The sequence below is a fragment of the Eleutherodactylus coqui genome, chromosome 3, assembly GCF_035609145.1.
Source record: "Eleutherodactylus coqui strain aEleCoq1 chromosome 3, aEleCoq1.hap1, whole genome shotgun sequence".
NCBI lineage: Eukaryota > Metazoa > Chordata > Amphibia > Anura > Eleutherodactylidae > Eleutherodactylus > Eleutherodactylus coqui.
Genome location: NC_089839.1, coordinates 297,393,866 through 297,408,345, shown reverse-complemented (window position 1 = coordinate 297,408,345; position 14,480 = coordinate 297,393,866). Strand labels below are relative to the sequence as shown.

General features: G+C 42.0%; 1 protein-coding gene across 1 annotated transcript in view; it reads left to right on the top strand.

Annotated features, from left to right (window-relative positions):
* The window catches only part of COL24A1 (collagen type XXIV alpha 1 chain), a 276,971-nt gene that overhangs the window by 103,273 nt on the left and 159,218 nt on the right, over nt 1–14,480 (top strand). The window contains exons 8-10 of the mRNA XM_066597768.1: nt 298–342; nt 12,089–12,142; nt 13,521–13,565. Of these exons, the coding sequence (XP_066453865.1) occupies nt 298–342; nt 12,089–12,142; nt 13,521–13,565 (144 nt within the window). The remainder of the gene's footprint in view (nt 1–297; nt 343–12,088; nt 12,143–13,520; nt 13,566–14,480) is intronic.

The window sequence follows — 14,480 nt, the reverse complement described above, 5'->3', positions numbered from 1 at the left end:
CCTCTCTTAGCCGTGGGACATATCTGGTACTGCAGCTCCACTCTATTCAGGTAAGTAGAGCTGAGCTGCAGTTCCAGATTAAGCCTCTGGGCAAGAGTGGCGCTGTTTCTGGAGAAAAAAAAGGACTTCTCATTCAATCTTGAGTTTGGGGATTTGATTTAATCCATCTCACATTACCGGTATTGTAAAATAAGAGGAAAAGCCATTTTCTAGCAAGTATCTTCAGTTTCTATCTAGGCTCATATGTAATAGTGAATCTGTGCATTAAATTCACATTGTGTCTTTTTCTCTCTTTAGGGCCCAAAAGGTTTTCCTGGCCCGCCAGGCCCACCAGGAGATAAGGTATGTTTTAATCTTTTATTAAAAGGGGGTTTCCAATTACATAAAATTAATCCACAGCCCCTCTTTCCGTCCTTGTTTCTGCTGACCAGGATATGTGACTGCTGCAGCCAATCACAGGCCACAGCAGTGACCGTCTATAGCCAGTGATTGGCTGCAGCAGTCACATGTCCTGGTCAGCAGTACAGAGTGGTTGTGGAACAATTTTAAATAATAGGAAAACCCCTTTAATATGATTCACCTCCTTCCACACTGATTTTTATCCCCCCACCCCACAGACTCTCAGGGTAAAGTCATATTTCCATATATTTATCCTACGCAGCTTATTCTATTATGTTAATGTGGGTTTCGATCTACCATTCAAAAAGTCTGTATTATAATTGCAGGTATGCATATGTCTAACTAAATTGGACTTGCCGTTCCTTTTAAGGGGTAAAGCAGAAATTAAGGATACATTAACTAAATAATATGGTGGTGCTTGGCCTCTTTATAAACACCACCCGGCTGTACTTCATCACTTTTTATGGGCGTTTCATTTATCAGGTGAAAGGGGTTGTCCAGTTGTAAACTACCGATGACCTGTCCTCAGGATGATTGATGAGCAAACTTCTGAAAACTTAGGTTCAGCCTGTTCGTCCAACCTTTGCTAAAAGTTTGGTTCATTCCAAATAAGTTCAAACCGAACCAGAAGTTGACCAAAGCCTTTAAAATTAGTGTATAACACTGTCTGAAAGCCATAAAATGCCCGATATAACTTTGAAAGTGTTATACAAGGCATTTATGGCTCTTAGTGTTATACAGCAGTGTTCAAGACTAATGTTGGACGGAATGAACCCGTAGAATCCTGTCCCAGGTAGAACTTTGCCAAAAGCTTGGTCTGGGTTTGTGCCGAACCGCTCTTTTAACAAAGTTTGAACCGAAACGGCGCTCTACTGATTCAGTTTGCTCAACAGCACTTGGAATAGACTATCAATAGTAAATGGATGGTGGTCTACCACTCAGGACCACTGATGATCACCAATGTGCTATTGATCGAAGCTGATTGCCAGGAAGCTCCACTCCCACTGCAGTGGCCCAGTTAGATATTACAGGCTACATTACTATTCACTTTAACCAATACTTTCCTGCCACATCCATTTAATACATGATCAACCATTCATTTGAGTGGCCATCATGTAATACTACATTCCTTTGCAGCGGTCTACTGCAGTTTCTCCAGCAATCAGGCATTTCAGAGGTTGGATCTTTAATTGCAAATGGGGTTGTCTTTATGAGGTAAATCATTTAAAGGGCTATTCCAGTTAGGGGCCTTTTACACGGCCTGATAATCGTGCAAGAAAGTTTGTCCAAATGTTCATTTGCCCAATCATTGGGTTGTGAAGAAGGTCAACGATCAGCTGTCGAATGAGCATATGTTTGTTGGCTGATCTTCCCATTTACACTGGCAGATGTGCAGCCAACCAGCGAGCATTTTATGCTCCTCTTAATGAGGCAATGGACAGCTGATCCATGACCGATCTGCCCATGTAAAAGGGTCTATAGTTGATGTTTGGTTCAAACGCTGTTTCTACCAGTCTCTTTAAAATGAATGAAGCAGCGGTGCACATTCAGGGAAATTGGGGCCCCCATTCTGATTATTACTGGGGGTGCAGTAATTGGACCCCCACAGATCTGTCAAATTAATTGATGGAAACTTAAATGATACATCAACTAACTGGAATACCCCTTTACCTTAGACCTAAAAGTAGCAAGCGAGCAAGGAGTACCCACCCCTCCAGTGGGGATAGAAGTTGAGAGGGGGTACTTAGCAACTGCTGACTTTTGGGGTCGCTTTACACGGGATTACTTAATTCTTCTCTCCAAACCCTGTCGGATCTCATGTTCACGAGGGACAACTATCACGGAAAATCACTCATTTGAGCAATTTTTCAGTCGTTACTTGTATTGCGTAAAGCCACCCTCACACGCCTCTTCTCCGGTGTCAGACTCCCTTTTGAACTCGAGATATGTAGAAGCACGACTTTTGATGAGTAATGTATTATTTGGGGACAATCACATCATCTGCATACTTTACAAAACCCTCATGAAAAATGTCTGTGGTGTTTTTTTGTTTTTTTTATTAAAAATGCTTTTAGCAACTTCCAGTATGTGCTGAAACAAGTCGAGGTGCGCTTCAATTAATATCAAGGCAGACGTTATTAAAACGGATTGGCAAGCAGCTGTTCGTTGCCTTGAGCTCTGTCTCATTTTTGTGTTGATAAAATAAATTAGCACCAAAGTACTTGTTAATCTTCTGAATGGATGACAGCGCTCTGCGGTCCCACGGGGGTGCGATGTCTTCATAATACCTGCCATTTGTCATTAATCACTACTCAAGTCAAATCATTACAGAGTGTGCCGAAAAAGAGAGAGCTCCAATTATGTGCGAAGGAACAGATAATTCCTACCCCACTGGTTGGGCGACGGCCGTATCAGACATCCACTTAAGTTTTAGTTGTACTTTACCATACAAATGTGTGCGGTACAGATCTGGTATGAGGCACCTATAGATTTATGAGGGTCACTCCGAAACTAATGTCTCGTATCTCATTATGTTGGCACACAACATCAAAAGCAGATGTTGGCGGGCAATAGAGTTTGAAGCTTCCTGCCAATATCCAGTAAACTGTGTTGACGTGCAACAGATGGCAGTCTGACATGAAAGTGAGTATACAGCCGTGTAAAGCTAAGGTGTATAACTGAATTCCTCCATGCAGAAAAAAATACCCCCATTGACCTTTTTTGACACTTGCTGAATATTTACAGAGACCCAACAGTGGATGTTGGCACAGTGAGGCGGTGGTTGGCACATTTCAACAGCGATGTGAAAGACGAGCCACGTTCTGCACAGCCAAACACAGTTGTCACACCACGAAAGGAAGAGTATTTTGATATGCTCAACCGTCACAAATTACAACCCATGAACTGTGTAAGGAGATAAGTATCCGCTTCGATGCGTTGGAAATGATGATTCGCGCAGATGAGCTGACGCCATTTTGTTCAGTGCCCCTCTGCTGTCATGTGGTGCATGGCCGCAATATTTAATTGATATTGGCGGGATGGCTCAAACTCTATGGGCATACCACCAGCATCTGCTTCTAATATTGTGTGTCAATATAATAAGATAGGAGGCATTTGTTTCGGAGCAACCCTAGCTAATGTTGCAACTCGGGCTGATAAATCAATGGTCCCATAAGTCAGGGGTCCCCAACTCCAGTCCTCAGGACCCCAACAGGTCATGTTTTCAGGACATCCTATAGGGAGAACACCTGTGGCAATGTCTGAGGCACTGACAATAATTACATCACCTGTGCAACACTGAGGAAATCCTGAAGACCTGACCTGTTGGTGGTCCCTGAGGACTGGAGTTTGGGGAACACTGCTGTAAGTGATGTAGTCCAAAGGCCGGTGCCAGTATTTACTTTCTACTGGCCATATTATTGGCCAGTAAAAAATAACTATTGTCAATGAACTCCTCCGGCCATGCAGCGTCCGTACGCCATCAAAATCTAAGGTGGCCCAATTGATGGAATTTAAATCACAATATATTGAAGTCAATGGCTGCGTGAAAAAAGTTGGAGCCCACCGGCATACCATGCAGGCGCATTCCACTGTTTTCTCGCACCTATTGATTTTAATGAGTGATTTTGGTGGAGAAAAATGCACTAAAATAGAATATGCTGCAATCTTCTCTTTTTATTCTCAACACAGACCATTGGTGCATGAAAAAACATTGCACATATTAATGACTGCATTCACTTTAATGTCTTCGAGTTCTGTCAGTTGCAAACTGGAACAAAACTCAAACGTTTAACTCTCCCATGTGGGTAAGCCCTAATGTAGGCTAGGGCGCCACGGTGACACAGAACCAAGGGCAATTATCAAGATTCAAAGGGGAGTATTGCGATATTACTGAGAACCACAAGCAACTAGGCCTTTTAAGAACCTTTAAAGGGGTTCTGCATGACTTAAAATTGCTTCACAGCCACTCTGTCCTTCTGGGCTGCTGCTGTCCAGGACTTGTAACTACTGCAGCCAATCACTGGCCACAACAGAGATTGGCTATAGCAGTCGTACATCCTGGTCCGCAGCAACCGGGAAGGACCATGCGGTTGTGAAGCAACTTTAAGTCATGGCAGAACTCCTTTAGGTTGGCCATACACCTTAGATAGGTGGCCGATGGCTAATCCTTCCAATCAGAGGCATAACTTAAAACTACTGAGCACCAATCCAATATCGGCAACAGGACCCCCAACTATAGTACCTAATTTATAGTATTGGTCTCCTCATATGTGAAAGTAAGATCTTCTGCACCTTCCAGGTTCCCTGCGCCCCGTGTAATTACTCCAACTTCCGAATCCACCCAAGATTTTCTATCTTAAGTGCAAAACGATGGGGCATGTTGAAGTCCAGCATGCCTGATCCTTCTTTCCCCATATTTGCTTTCATTGCTGATTCAAGACACCCCCATATTCATTATTGGGTTCAGTCGATGTTTGTACAATGTCTATGGCCACCTTTAGGCTTGGTCTTGATAAAGACTCGGCCATGCTAATGGCAGCCCAGCAGTAATATGGTACCAATTCAAGATCACGTGATGTTGCCATAGTAGAGGTACCATCTTTTTCCTCACATGACTGGCATGGGGAATCCTACATGGTTTTCATATGACGGTTACATCCCAGATACATTTTAATGGGCTGTGAGATTACAACACATGTGCTTTTGTAGATCATCACACAACTAAAATTGCCATGAGCCTAAAGAGCTTGAGCCTAATGAGTGTTCCTCCTAATATAAAAGACAAATCACTGCATAAATGAAATTGTGGAAAATTCTATTCAGGCCTTTGTCACTTATCTGTTTATGGGAAGTTTTGATGACCTCCAATATGGCTGCAATTACAACCACTACAGACGTTCCTGGAGGGGAAATGTGCCTAAATAGAAGGAGATTCACTATGCGCCTTGTGTGAAGTCATTGCACACTGAGTGATGTTTGGGGCCCTGGGGCAGATTCTGCGCAGAGTCCAGGAACGTCACGCTATGCCTTCTGGTTCTTGGTATGGCATATGTCTTCCAAGTTAGAAGCATAGTAAGGTTAAGGGTCAATTAATTAGCAAATATCTGGCAGAACTCAGTAGAATACCTCTAATGTACTATCTTTCTGGGAAACTTCTATTACTCAGGAGGCTGCAGTGCCAGAAATTGTGTGAATGCGTGGTTTTCTGCTGAAACAGTTCTTTCACCACTCAGACATTTAGCATATAAATACATAGTAAAAGTGTAGATAAGATCGGAAATCTTTATGGAAAGTTTAAGGCTTTAATGTTCGTTTCTGCTGCACTTATAACTGCACTCCAGTGCCAAAATCTCCATCTTCCATGTGTCAGCAATGCGTTCACACCACATTCCCATCATTTATATTGGTATTTATGAGCGTAGCTTGGAAAAAGTCCCTCCGGTCTATATGGCAGGCAGTGTTTAATTAAATAATAATAATGCATCTGCTTTTTAGCAGCCATGTGAAGCTGAAATGCATAGACTTCTGTGGCAGGGCAAGCCATAGGTTAGATCGCACCTTGTGTGAAGTTTTTTTTTTTCTTTTGGCAAGCCCTCCCCATCATAAGAAAAACAATAAACTGAATATTGCACTGATACTGTCTGCCTATATTCTGCTTGTGCAGAAAATAACAATATAGCAATATACCCACACCAAAACATCTCGGTAAATAAATACTGTACCAGAACCAGGCTCAGGACATAGATACAGCACCAGAACCTACCTCTGTACATAGATAAATTACCAGAACCAAGCTAATAACAAATATTGTGAACCAAACATATAACTTAAATATAGCAGAGCCAAGCTCATGACATACAGTACCAAAGCCAAGCTCAGTACATAGATACAACACAGAACCAAGCTTCGTACATAGAAGCAGCACAAACTAACCTCATAACTTAACTTAAATACAGCAGCACCGGAACCAAGCTCATAGCCTATATACAGTACCAGAACCAAGTTGCATCACATGTGATGCTAGTGTACGCACCGATACATGCTGCTCCTGGATTTTCTATACTTGTGACTTGTCCTTGGATCCAGAGTTCAGGTCCTTCCCTGGAGCATGCAACAGGATCCACTTCCTAGATACTGGTATCAAGGTAGGGCTGCTGATTTATCTATGTTTATGTGCTTTGTGATGATTCATGGGATGACAGTGGCATCTCAGAACACCAGGAGAACAGACAGAGCCAGAAGGAGGATGATTCATGTAACTCCTCTGTGCAGTAGCGTCTGGTGGGAGATGATCATCTGGTTAGGTGGACATAAAGGGGTTAAAGGGGTCGATCGTCCCCAGTAATCGATCCCCGGCTCGCTCACCTTTACTCACTGAGTGATGATCACTCCCATGTGAAGCACAAGAGCGATCATCACTGGGATGGCTGTCTGGTGGATGCATTTCTGTAAATAAGCAGCACATTTGCATCTGTGAGGCTGTGATCATCTTCATTGGGCTGATTTTGAGATTGGTGTCCAACTGGTCACGGCCACAAGACGGAACCTTTATGCTGATTCTTGTATACAGCGGTTGAAGATTGATAGTCCAATGTCAGGTAGTAGTTTTACTCTATTATTGCCCAAGACAAGTGCATGTAGGGCCAGACATTATTTGCATGTATGCTACAAATCATTTCAGAACAAAACTCTGTCCCAGGTACAGAGGAGTGAGGGGTATATAACCAGCAGTTGTTCTTCTCTACCGACCTTCTGAACCACCAGTTCTTGTCTAGTTTTTGGCCATCCAAGATGGCAATTTCAGTCTCGGGCTACTTAAACTACCAATGCACTGTACCTGTTCTCTGATTGGCCACAGTTGCTCATGTGATCAGCACTGGCCAATCAGAAGGACTGCTGATAATGGGGCCTGGGACTACAATTAATATATGAATATTATATCGATGAGTGTGATTGCATCCATTAATTAGCCCCAAAACCTAAAAATAGGGGGCTGAAAATAAAGCACTTCCTGGCTTTGTGAAAGTCACATGATGTATCACATGATTGCTCACGGGTACTCAGCAGCTCTAAAATAAAACAAGAGTTGTGAAGGGATGGCACATGATCCCTTTAAACAGGTTGTACAGTACTAGAAAACCATGGCTGCTTTCTTCCTAAAACAGCGCCACAGCTGTCCACAGGTTGTGTGTGGTATTGCAGGTTAGCTCCATTGAAGTGAATGGTGCTGAGCTGCAGTACCAGGCACAACCCATGGTGCTGTCTTAGGAAGAAAGCAGCCATATTTTTCTAATGTTGTGCAACCCCTGCTGTGTCAATGACTACCGAGCGTGCTTGTGCAATACAATACATGTATTTTTACATTTTTAAGCCCCGTTTGTCTTTTTGGTGAATTGTTTTGTTGATACAAATACACTGCCTACTATAGCACTATAAGCACTGGCGTAACTGTAGGGGATGCGGTTGCACCCGAGCCCAGGAAACTTAAGGGGCCCATAAGGCCTCCCTTCTCATTATAGGGATCCCAGTACTATGAATAAAGCATTATAGTTCGGGGGCCCTGTTACAGATTTTACATTGGGGCTCAGGAGCTTCAAGTTACACCAATCCGTTAAGGAGTTAAGAGAAGTTGGGGGGGGCCCCAAGATAAACTTTTGCACCCGGGCCCATGAGCCTTTAGCTATGCCCCCGGCTATAGGGTATCCTACTGATGCTTGTTTCACTAAAGTCATTAATGCCATATTGTTGGGATAGCCTTCCGTGTCCAATCTGTAAGTGTCTGACCACGCCAAACGTTAGAAGTGGCGATGGGAAAGCGGCATGGCATTCCAGCTCCTGTCAGCTCTGATTGATAGGCCTCTTATACCACAGTCAACGGCCAACCATAACCATGCGGCTGCCAGGATGCCTCTAACTTACTACAGACTCGTAACTTCTAGTTTTGCCAGTAACTACAACGCCATGTTTACATCCCATCGCTCCATGTCAACGTCTCCTAGTAAACACTGGGGAAAATAATATATAATCTCTTGCCTACATATTTCAGCAGAAATGACTTGTAACAGTAGCTTGAAGATTTTATATTTTATTTTCCATTTACATGTCTGCCGTGCACTTATTAAATCAACCACATTAACTGCGGCTTGGCGGGCGCGCTGGAAGTAAAACAACATGCCAAGTTTAACAGAACCAGTCACGTTATAGACGCGCCAGGATGCCAAAATTCTAATGGTGCATGTGTCTAGGCCTGGAGTTCACACATACTGCATCCTGTTTGTCAGGTTTAATTCACACCTCTATTTCAGGGATTATAGCTGGAGGTTATTTACTACGGGACTTTACACCGGCGTTCCCGTCCTAGTAAAAATATGCAATCACTTAGAAACACTGCACACACATTGTACTCCAGCAGAGGAGCTTCCTGAGCCGGGGCTGCACCAAAACCTACGGAGCAATGCTTTATGGGATCACATTGAGGGGATAATTTACATATGACTGTGAAACCTCTCCCCCAGACAGGTTAGAAATCCGTCTTACCGTTAGGGAATGGCTGGGCAAATCAGAAGTAATGTTTTCTGCAACTCGCACCGTCTGTGGAAACTGGTGGAAGAATGCCCGATCACAGGGTTGACGGGATAGGAAGTTATATGAAAGTATGAGCCTGAGTTGGCCATGTGCTTGAAACATCTTTAACCCATTAAGGGCTACCCAATGTGGATAAATGGCGCACCGTTTCTGAGCTAGCTCCAATCACTGCAGTTAACTGCTTAGACACCACTATCAAAGTTGACAGTGCATCTAAGCGGCTAGCTGGAGGGTAGATCCACCCCGCAACACAATTGCAGAGCGCCAATGGGTTCAGCTGGCAGCCCAAAAATGGCTCTTAGGGCTGCCATGCATTGTAGTCTATTAAGCTTTGCTATAGGCAGAGCTTAATAGACTGACATTAAAAATATAATATACTGCAATACTGACGTAGTGCGTTATATTGTTGAAATGATCAAACAATAGTTTTGCAATATTGCAAGCTCAAGTCTCTCTAGGGACTAAAAAAGGAAGAATAATTTGTATACCTTTTTTTATAAATATTTTAAAAAATAAAAAGATAGTAAAAGTAAAAATATCCAAACTATTAAAATATGTAAATATTTGTTCTACATGGTGAACGTTGTAAGAAAAAAAAAATACATAATGCTGGAATGGCATTTTGGGGAAAAAAATTGAATAAAGTGTGATCAAAAAGTCAAATATGTCCCAAAATGGTACCAATGAAAATAAGTTGCCCTGCAGAAACAAGCCCTCACACAGACACACCAATGGATTAATAAAGTTATGGTTCTCTGAATAGCTGACAAAGGTATTTTTTTTCTAAAAGATATTTATTTTTTAGAAGCGATAATACATTGAATATATTTAGTATCGGCACATTTGTATCCATAAAATTAAGTTAAGGTGACGGTTTTGCTGCACCATGAATACTTTAAAAATGCCACCCAAAAAACAATGGTGCAATTATTTTTTTCCTATTTAGAATCATAGACTGGTAGAGTTGGAAGGGACCCCCAGGGTCATCGGGTCCAACCCCCTGCTCAGTGCAGGATCACTAAATCATCCCAGAGAGATATTTGTCCAGCCTTTGTTTGAACACTTCCATTGAAGGAGAACTCACCACCTCCCGTGGTAACCTGTTCCACTCATTGATCACCCTCACTGTCTAATATCTAATCTGTGTCTCCTCCCTTTCAGTTTCATCCCATTGCTTCTAGTTTTTCCTTGTGCAGATGAGAATAGGGCTGATCCCTCTGCACTGTGACAGCCCTTCAGATATTTGTAGACAACTATTAAGTCTCCTCTCAGCCTTCTTTTTTGCCAGCTAAATATTCCCATTTCCCTTAACCGTTCCTGCTCACCATCTTGGTAACACTTCTCTGAACTTGCTCCAGTTTGTCTGGTGTCCAGAACTAGACACAGTATTCCAGATGAGGTCTGACAAAAGAGTAGAGGGGGATAATGACCTCACGTGATCTAGACTTATGCTTCTCTTAATACATCCCAGAATTGTGTTTCCCTTTTTGCTGCTGCATCACATTGTTGACTCATGTTCAGTCTATAATCTATTAGTATACCCAAGTCTTTTTCACATGTGCTGCTGCTTAGCCCAATTCCTCCCATTCTGTGTGTGCTTTTTTTATTTTTCTTGCCCAGATGTAGGACTTTGCATTTCTCCTTGTTAAATACCATTCTGTTAGTCGCCGTCCATTTTATTCTTAGAAGGATCACTGAGAATGTCAACCTGGGAGAGCATTTCACAGGATGATATTTGAGCAGCAGGTTGTGTGAAAATACGAGTTGTCTTTCCAAGGCATGTGGCTTGTATAAATGGTCAGGGCTAAATATATTCTGACCTCCAGATTAGACCCCTAAAATAATTAAACATCCCAGGACCCCTAAATATATTCAGAATTTTTATGTTAATAACAGACCCTTGAAATATAACCGTGCCCCAATCCTCCTATATTAATATCAGACTGCAGATCAGACTCTCTAAGTATAGTCAGACTCCCTATATTAGACCCCAGATCAGACAAAAAGTACTATTCAGTTCCCAGACTATATACTTGCATTGTTCAGCTTTGTTGCTGCACTGGGTCCTGATGTTGTCTGCACTTCCACCCACTATGTTCTGATGTTGGACGGCATTAGGACCTAGTGCAGCAGTGTCCAGAACTGAACAAGAGCCGGGAGCAAAGAGGATACGTATACAGGTAGTTATTTGTTGAATTAATCCCTTAGATAATAGCTGATTTCGTAGTTTTTTTTCTTTGCTATGCCTGTGCCCTATTTTTCGCGTCCCACCCTGGCAACAGGGTGAAAACCATATATCACAGGATGACTAGGTGATAGCAGCTGAAAATAGGATGACTTTCTGTAAAACCAGATGAGTTGACATGTCTGGAAACACCTGACAATGAATTGATTACAGGGTATCATGCTGCTTCCAACTGTATTTCTAGTGGCATGCAACACTTTTGCTATATATTTGTATCATTTTCCTCATTTGTAGAAGGCAAGGTCTCTTCTCTTAACATTCTGAATCACGCTCTTGACTGAGCCATATTTCTAACATACAATTAAACATAACCGTTGAACGAGCCCTAGCTGGTTCAGGTATTGGTGTATTTTATCTCAAGCACACCTGATATAACTAATCAAGGATGTCATTACTTACATTAGGTGTGTTTGAGACCACATCTGATCTGCAAATGTGTGCTCTTATGAGGAATTCTAGTCAGGGGGTTGAATAATTGTTAAACAGCAGTAGGCTATAAAAATGGCAATTTATGTTGAATTTTGAGAAACCACTTGTTATACTAGCTGTGTTTGAACTATTTAAATTGTTCTTGTTTGATTTTCATAAACCTAATTTGCAATGGGGATTGAATAACTTTGATTGCAATTTTATATTGCTGTGTTATTAAGGGTTTATTAGAGTGTAATAGAAGCACAATGTAAAATGAATATATCACTGCATCTAGACAGAACAAGTGTTTCCATATGTAGAAGTCTTTCTGTACCTGTAATTGTTCGTGGCGTTTCCTTTCCAGGTGCCTGCAGAATATTACATACAAAGTAAATTCATTGTTACTAATTAACGTTAATTAGTTTTCTTTTATTCTATTCCTTCTAGGGAATTCCTGGGACGGTTGGCGAGGCAGGGGCACCTGGTTTCCCTGGCAGGCAGGTGCAGTAACTATGCTTAACCATTATAGGCGTAGTATGAGCAGCCATACCATGTAAAATATTAGCTAGTTTATAGTTAAATATGACAGACTGGGGCAAAAATCTCATTCAACAGGTTTTGGGGAGCCGTTCCTGTTTTCTCAATGCGATAGACTGAAGGGCAGAGCTATGTCTGTATGTAGGGTTGTGTGTACGCTATATGGCATATAATCACATGTACACAAATAAAATAGTGACCAGACCTATTGAGATGTCCCCTTTACATCTGGAAATCCACAGTTTTCTGAATAAAATCTCCGGCACAGGAGTATTTTATAGCGCCATACATCCGAATTGTACAGAGCGATTATAGGACTCCCATAACAGACTATGGGGCCGCATTCTGTATGAATCTGACATGCAAAAACTTGATGCATGCTCCATTCTATGCCATATTAAAGGTTATAGTACCTTTTGGGGCAATTTTTTTTTACTGTTTTTTGGTCTGAAAATCATTTTCGCAATAAGGTAAAAACTTTTGATACTCTTGGACATAGTTTCTGAAAAGTATATATCAGTGGGGGTCCTGCTGTGGAGACTCTCCACTGATCGCTAGAAAGAGGGGTCTACAGCGCTCACCTCAGCTCTGTGTCCTCTTGGCCTTCTTTGCTGCTTTTCGGCTCCTCCCAGCAGTTAAAGACAGCCCGTGCAGAAGTCTCTAGCTTTTCTGTAGTTAAATAGGGAATGCCCCTTTAATCTAAAAGTGCTCCTCCATGGAACGATTATTGTTCGGATTCCCACAATACAGCGAGAATCTGAACGATTGTCGTTCAGTGTAAGTCCATCCGCTGACTCAACTACCAACAAGAAGTCTTTCACTACTTGTTCGTCATTCAATTTCTGTATGCAGAAAACTGAATGATGTATCGTTCCGTGTGAACGACTGCCTGCTTACTGTGTGTGGATGTGGGCGGAACGATCCCGGCCTGCTCCGCCTCCACTCACTGGCGATCATCGATCCTGTGTAGAAGTACAGGAACGAATACAGCTGGGATGGCCTGTAGGGCATCTGTTGCTCGACAGATTGCCCATGTAAAAGTACCCTTACTGGACTGCTAGCAGGTGTCCAGATACATAAATGCTACAGTATAAGACTCAAACTCTTAAGAAAGTGTGTGGAAGTTCCTCATACTTTCAGTTTTCCACATTGGATAACCTAAACCAAAGCGCTTGTCTGAAGGCAAATTAACTAATAGCCGTGAGACTATTTGTGGGTTAGTGGTTTTCATGATGATTTTTACTAGAGGCAACATGAAAAGTCTCCTCATTGTACTGTATACAAGACAGAATAACACAACTGTCTCAATAGGAGGCTTACATACTGTATCTTTTTATAACAGGGTTTAGCAGGACCAGAAGGAATCCCAGGCCCTAAAGGGATTAGAGTAAGTTGCTGCATTTTTTGGCTTGTGTGAAGTGTTGAGCTGTAACAATCATATGTGATGCTTGGTGACTGATGACTACAGAATGGTGATTTAAGCAAATGTTGGAATAGAGGAAAGTCCTTCATTAAGTATCCATTTTAGGTTAGATTTAAAAAAAACAATAATATATATTGCACTGATAGGCAGTCTGCCTGTATTCTGCTTGCGAAGCTCAATGAATAAATTCTATACCAGAACCAAGATTAGTACATAAATACAGTGCCAAAACCAAGCCCAGTACATAGATACAATACCAGAACCAAACTCATAACATAAATACAGTCCCAGAACCAAGTTCAGTACAGAAATACAGCACTAGAACCAACCTCTGTACATAGATAAAATACCAGAACCCAACACCTAACATAAATACCATCCCAGAACCAACATCATAACAAAAATATAGTCCCAGAATCAAGCTCACAACTTAGCAGAACTAAGCCATTGTGTTGCAGGGACACTAATGGGCTCACCATGGTGCTTCAGAACATCTGATGGAAGGATAGAAAGACACAAGGAGGATGATTCATGTAGCTCCACAAGACACTGTCACATGGAGGAGAATGATCACCTGCCTGGGCGGACCTAAGGGGGGGTAATTATCCCTAGCCTAGCCTACATAGACCTAGTACCCCCCCCCCTTCCATCCCCTCTAAACTGGTGTCGATGCCCTGTGCAGCTAAACAGGTCGCACATACTTAAGGTTGGCCATGTATGTATTCAAATACCTATGAGTAGGAAACTAGGCAGAAGGAGGTAGATTCAGAAGTGCTTCAAAGTGGAAACCATCATAGATCTTACTTTTTAAAAGATTTAAAACACGAAGTAAAAGGGAAAAAAAAAAACATTGAAATATCAGATTTTCTACCTGGGGTG